Source organism: Maniola hyperantus, chromosome 5, assembly GCF_902806685.2.
Source record: "Maniola hyperantus chromosome 5, iAphHyp1.2, whole genome shotgun sequence".
Lineage (NCBI taxonomy): Eukaryota > Metazoa > Arthropoda > Insecta > Lepidoptera > Nymphalidae > Maniola > Maniola hyperantus.
In genome coordinates this window covers 5,569,538-5,576,650 of record NC_048540.1, presented here as the reverse complement: position 1 = coordinate 5,576,650, position 7,113 = coordinate 5,569,538, and the positions used below count along the sequence as shown (strand labels likewise).

Sequence of the window (7,113 nt, the reverse complement as noted above, 5' to 3'; positions counted from 1 at the left end):
TTTTCATTAACTTTAACGTTTTCATTTATTTATTAAACATTAACAATTAACATAATAAATATTTAACACTTACTCTAAAACTGTTAACACTTAGGCCATATTATAATAACTTCGACGCTGATATCGGTCGCGCGTACTATTTTGTATTTTGCTCTTAGCGTTTTGGCTTATTTCATTTACTCACCCTAAAACATCCACCCTAGGATGCATACTGGGAAAAGTGTGTCCATCTATTTACCCCGTACTAAAAAATAATAATATACAAGGTCGCCATTCGGGGTGGATAGATGGACAAACATTTCCGAGAATACACCTTAGGGTGACTCTATTTTAAGGTGGATAAACGGAATAAGCCAGCGTTTTTAGCGTCAGAGTGGTTACGCACTCATCCGATCCGAATCCGTGAAAATACGGATATAAAAAACTTGGACCAAACTAGGCTATCTCTGATACAAATCCAAGCTATTCAATGGACATATCTTCGTCATGTCCGATTTAAATCCGAGGCACATCCGAGATATTCTCACGGATGACGGAGAGAACTCGAATGACTGAAGTTGGAGCTAGAGCGTAAGCTACCATGCAAACAGTTTTATGACTACTTCGGAAAGTCTTTTCACGGATTCGGATCGGATGCAGTGCGTAATCGCCCTCACAGTATAATGCCTTATTAAAGACAGAGCGCGACGGACGTCATCGTAAGTGGAATTCAGGCCTTAGTCTTTTCATCACAGGTAACTAGGACTAGTATTCTGCAGAGTCTTCTTGTTGTTGATTAGCTTGTGTATAGCGTACCGGTGCATTTGGCTTGCCTCCTGGCTGCTTGTGCACCGTGGCCTGCAAAAACAATTTTACATTGAACTAAATTTACCTAGGTACTATAGAAGATCTGTTTTAAACAGAAATTATACATAAGTACTAATTTTATAAATGCAAACGTGTATCTATATGTCTGTCTGCTTTTCACGGCCCATCCGTTTAACAGATTTCGATGAAATTTGGTACTGACATAACTTGCATCCCGGGTAAGGAAATAGGCTACTTTTTATCCTGGAAACGCAAAGGTTTCCCACGGAATTTTAAAAACCGAAATTCACACAGACGAAGTCGCGGGTTCTAATAAAACAGTCTGAATTAGTAAGACAGTGGACATCAACATAAGGAAAACGAATTGCTCGCAAAATTTTTGTTCAGTTCGGAATGACCCGTCTAGTACGCGACAGTAGACGATCGATCGAGATGGCAATCGGGGTATGAGGCAGGGGGACGCCCTGCACACCCGCACGTCACCCGCGCTATCCCGCACCGGGTTAGCGCGGGGGCTGTGCGGATGTGCGGGGCATCTCGACCTGTCGCGTACTATAGAGGTCTTTACTATTTTATTATTGTCAACAAGCTAAGTGTAACCAAAGCAATTGTTACGTAGTTAAATGTAATAATAGTATCTAATAGGAACTGTGCATTCGCTATTGTATAAAAGTTTCATCATTCTTCTGTTTCTTTTATTTTTATGTACCTACCTAAACTTATTTCGAATTTCGCTCTGGTTCAATTGGTGCACCGCATTTCACTGGCCATTGAAAAGGGCAATGCGGTTAATGTAATGAGCACTTTAGAACACTCCAGTTTGTTTTAGTTTTAATTCTTACTCAATACAAAATATCTAGCTAAATTACTACATTTGCATTGGAATCAAAACGTCTCATCTCATTGAGAATTTTTCATCAGGTGTTATAATTTTATTCATATGAATATCAAACAGTCTAAACTCCAAAATAGTCCATTTGGATGCTAATGTTTTTACTTAGCTTGGTTTTTTATAAGTATGTACATCTTATATTAATTTTTCGGGGTTTTGTCCTTTTGGACACGGCAACCTCATCGTAGCATTATTTGTGTATTTTAAACAGACTTAAATATTAACTTAGAAAAATAACTTCCTCGATAAGGCATCCAACAATTATTATGAAATACTTTTCAAAGTTCAACATTCAAATATTATCAACTTTATTTCATGTAGGACAACTTGTGCCGCAAAAATTGGTTCAGGAATTAGATTATATTTAGAAAAGCCGGCAAGTAACTCAGCAGTTACTGTTTTAATAAATCAAAATTTTACAATAATAAGTATTATGTAGCTTTATCAATGATACATAGTGCTAAGTACACTCCTGCAGATTATAAGTTGTAAATAACAGTTAAAAAATATCTAATAAGTAAGTATAAAGGCATCAACGTCCATCGACAAATAGAATAAGTACTTTTGGTGAGTTATTTCGATTTTACAAAGATCTTTCTCCTCGTCTTCGTCGTATTTGTCTTTTACTTAATCAAATTTAATGGTTGATGTTGGGTAATTAATGGTACCTACTTGGGCGATGCGAATGCAACCGACTTTACATTTACTTACACTGGAATTCATAGTCAAGACAGGAGATTCTTTAGAGGACGATTCAAACGACATGTGTCATATTCAACATTTATGCAATGTATTAAGGTTGTGTATGATACAATATGTCGTCTGAAACGCCCTCTATAGAAGTCTTCATGTTGCCTTAGATGAATTATTCCAGTGTTAGCCGCTCCGCGCCTCTCTTGACTGGCATATAAAGTTCTCGAGCCTTAAGGATGATTTATGCTTGACCGTGCCGGGCACGAGCCGTGTACGATTTTTCCGAGCCCCGTAAGTACGTGCCTCACGTTCAAATTAGAGTGTAATATATAAACGTGCACGGCCGAGCCACATCCGAGACACGGATGCATCACGGACACGGCACGGTGCATAAGCATAAACTGCTACATATAAAATGTTCGTGTCACGGCCCGCGCCCGCCACATGCTGGCGTAAATCACCTTTTGCGTGATTTATTGGTTGCGCAATAATGTGAAATAGAAAGAAAACATAAATTAATATACCTGGAAACCGTTTTTGTCATCGGCAGTGTATCTCACGAGACGGATGGAACCGTCTGGTTCTACGAGGGAATATTCGCCACGTACGACGTCTCCTTCGCGGGTCTCTTTGTGATCCTGTTGGTTGCCACTGTGGGGGTCCTGAACTCCATACGCGTAGTGATAGTCGGGCTTAGCCTGAAAAATGAGGAGCTTTAGTTAAAATATGAGAAACTAGATGATGCCCACGACTTCGTCCGCGTGGATTTAGGTTTTTAAAAATCCTGTGTGAACTCTTTAATTTTCCGGGATAAAAAGTAGCCTATGTCCTTCCCCGGGATGCAAGCTATCTCTGTACCAACTTTCGTCAAAATCGGTTGAACGGTTGAGCCGTGACAAGCTAGCAGACAGACAGACAGACAGACACACTTTGGCATTTATAATATTAGTATGGATATATGAAAATTGAAACGATTCTATTATTATAAGTAAGTAATATATCATAAAGAACAAATTACTATCAATAGCCAAAGTAGAATGTAGCAAAAATCCCTTTAGCTACATTTTTTATCGCATTTATTTTACAAAGCTACGGACTAATTAATACTGAAACGTATATTTTAATAAATCCTCATAGGAGTATATTTTATGTATGCTGAATTTTCGCATTTTATTCGTACCAGAAGGCCGTCACTTGGCGGTTGAGATGCTCTTTAGTAATGCATCTTATTTTCAGACCTTTCTTGTGTCTTTGGCCACCTCGTAACGTAGCATAAGTACATAAAAGTATAATAAAACATAATATATGTATACCTAAATACAAATGAGTCCAGTAGATAATTAGTCCATCTATGGTGAAGGAAACTGCATTATAAAAATAAAACAGAGAAGAAAGATTCCGCAAAAAAAAGTATTTGAAAATAGGTAGGTACTTTATAGTCCACAGTCTTCAAGCGTTCGTATTTGGCTGTTTCTGGATCAATTTGTCTCTGTTGATGGTTGTATCCGTAATCTGCATGTTGCTGGGCGCCCTCTGCAGCAGGGACTTGAACTTCGTAGATTTTCCCACTCACTGGTCCGCTAAAACGGTTGTAAGAATATCCGCCCGGAGCGTAGACTGAGAAAGCGGGCGATGTCAGGGCCAGTAGTGCGAAAGTCTGAAAAGAATAGTTTGAATAAATTAACAAAAGACCGTGAACTACATAACAAATCTTTAGAAAAATGTATTCTATAGTAATCTACTGTTACAGTTACATTAAACATGCACATTAAAAGTTGAAACCTTATTGAAAGAAATCTATAGAATAACATAAAGTGGTTTCGATAGATAAATCAATTAGGTGCGTTATGCGTACCTCATTTAATGAAAAATGTCCTCTATTATAATAACACAAAACTGTAAGTGCTATAAAGTAAGAGCATTAATAGTTAAAATCATTTATTGTATGAGATATGAACGACATCTTCGAATCCCTAGTCTTTTCTATAATATAAAAATGAATCACTAAAAGTGTTGGTCATCGCAAATCTCGAGAACAGCTAAACCGATTTCGCTAATTCTTTTTTTTATAATATTCCTTGAAGTACGAGGATGGTTCTTACGAAGAGAAAAATTTAAAAATTTGCCTGATAAAGAATCGACTGCTAGGCGGTACAAAGTTCGCCGGGGCACCTAGTTTTATATAAAAACTTATACACTTAGATAATATTATAAAACGTGATAGCCTACTAGGCTAACACCAGGCTAAGCCTTATTGGTTGAGACGTCGGCCTCTCATTCAAATTATACAGATCTACACTTCGGATATATGTGCGTTTTAAGCAATTAGAATGGGTAGGTTTAGCATTGGAGGAAAACATCACTCGTGAGAAAACCTGTATCCCGGAGAGGTCAAGTGTGAATGTGAACTCTGCCAATCTGCATTTGGCCAGAAAGGTGGACTATGGTCTAAGTCCATCGCATTCTGAAGGAAGACCTGTGATCAGTAGTAGGCCGATCAAAAAAACTTAAAATTACTATAGATGAAATTTCTATAACATAGGCTTCAAGTTATTAACTACGGTCTATAAGTTCGATATTTATTATCTACATAAAATATAAATATGTACGACAATTTTTCAGTTGATCCATTTCATCATGATCATCATCATGATCAACCCATCGCCAGCCTACTACTGAGCACAGGTCTCCTCTCGGAACGATAAGGGCTTAGGCCATAGTCCGCCACGCAGACCAAGTGCGGGTTAGCAGACTTCACGCACCTTTGAAAACATTGTGGAGGACTCTCAGGTATGCAGGTTTCCTCACGATGTTTTCCTTCGCCGTTAAAGCAAGTGATATTTAATTACTTAAAACACACATACCTACTCCTAAAAGTTAGAGGTGCGTGCCAGTGATCGAACCTCCGACCTCCCGAATAGAAGGCGGATGTCTTAACCACTGGGCTATCACAGCTTTAACAGTTATAGAATTACGGAATTCATCAAGTAGGTAGGTATCTACAATAGTAATTAAGTAAACTAAAATATATTTTTTAAGTAATACCTTAAGTACGAAAGCCATTTTGCAAGAAGGTTGAAACAGTTATGATCTGCAGTGTACCCCGCGGGACTGATGTCTGTGCTGCAAAAATTGTGGTTTTATACCGCAGCGTTATTTATGAAAGTACAATAGTAATCACGAACTTATTTACGCGGGTTGCAGCAAACTCAGTAATATTATGATTTTATGAATCAACGATTTTCATTAGGTATAGTCTATAGAACACTTGATAGACCTACCACCTAGATACCTATGTAAGTTAACAAAATATAGTTATTTAATAAAGCGCTATGTAAATTAAACTATTTTGTATTTATTTATGGGCATATTTTTAAATTAAATTAAAATTAAATTAAATTAAAATAGCTGAAGTAGCAATGGCCAGGGCACGTCATAGTTCGAAAACCGATAAACGTTGGGGTCCCAGGGAATTACAATGGCTACCTCGCACCGGAAAGCGCATCGTTGAGACCCCCACCGTCAGCAGTTGACATTAAACGAGTAGCAAGGAGCCGCTGGATTCAGGCGGCGCAACATCGTGGCGTGTTAAAGTCCCCACAAGAGACCCATGTTCAGCAATGGAAGTACCTATGATTGTATACGTCCACTGTTAAAAATAGGTGGGACTATTTACTACGCACCTCCACCCAGCGTTCCACTAATCGACTTCACCTGCCTGCGGTACCATCACCGTGTGATTAGTAGATACCTAACCGTAAGTGTAATTTTTCCGTGGTTTTCCTTGGGTCTTATTTTTGTCGAACAAAATATTTGAACAGTGGTGAAAACAACGGTGAAAACTTTTCACTGAAACGTGTCTATTTTCTGTTAAAAATTAATTTCGCCCAAAAAGCCTAAAAAGTGATAAATAGGTATCAAGAGGTTTTTAACATGAAGAAATAAAAACAATCCTAAAAGTAATGATTTTTAGGGTTCCGTACCTCAATAGGAAAAACGGAACCCTTATAGGATCACTTTGTTGTCTGTCTGTCTGTCTGACTGTCTGTCCGTCCGTCTGTCTGTCAAGAAACCTACAGGGTACTTCCCGTTGACCTAGACTCATGAAATTTGGAAGGCGGGTGGGTCTTATAGCTGGCATTAGGGGAAAAATCTGAAAACCGTGAATTTGTGGTTACATCACACAAAAAAAATTAATTTGTGGTTACAAACTAATAATTAGTATTTTCAATTTTCGAAGTAAGATAACTATATCAAGTGGGGTATAATGTGAAAGGTCTTCACTTGTGCATTCTAAAACTGATTTTTATTTATTTTTATCCATCATAGTTTTTGAGTTATCATGCAAAATGTCGAAAAAAAACGACTGAATTACGGAACCCTCGTTGCGCGAGCCTGACTCGCACTTGGCCGGTTTTTTTAATGAATATTAATTACTTATCTAATTTTAAAGTAAAACACAGCATCCGCAGTCGATCCAGATTCCAAACAGTGAAAAAACTTCACATGTTTTTGTCTTTTGTTTTGTTGAATGCAAAAACGAAGAATGCTTTTAAATTTAAATATTTCCACGAAATATTTCATAATAAAAATGTTTTTTTAAAATTATTTTTTATGCCATCATACCTACGCAACGGCTTACCAAAGAATTTCTAGAACACGTTTACAATGTTACCCGTGACGAATGAAGAATGTCTAATGTTACCTGTATCCAGCACGAA

General features: G+C 37.7%; 1 protein-coding gene across 1 annotated transcript; it reads right to left on the bottom strand.

Moving 5' to 3' along the window:
• Nucleotides 1–78: 78 nt before the first annotated feature.
• LOC117982322 (cuticle protein 21-like) lies at nt 79–5,599 on the bottom strand. Its single transcript, XM_034968678.2, has 4 exons — nt 5,438–5,599; nt 3,825–4,049; nt 2,917–3,090; nt 79–837 (listed from the first exon to the last, which is right to left on the bottom strand). Exons 1-4 carry the CDS (start codon nt 5,453–5,455, stop codon nt 745–747), a joined length of 510 nt encoding a protein of 169 aa, XP_034824569.1. The 5' UTR covers nt 5,456–5,599; the 3' UTR covers nt 79–744.
• Nucleotides 5,600–7,113: the final 1,514 nt, after the last annotated feature.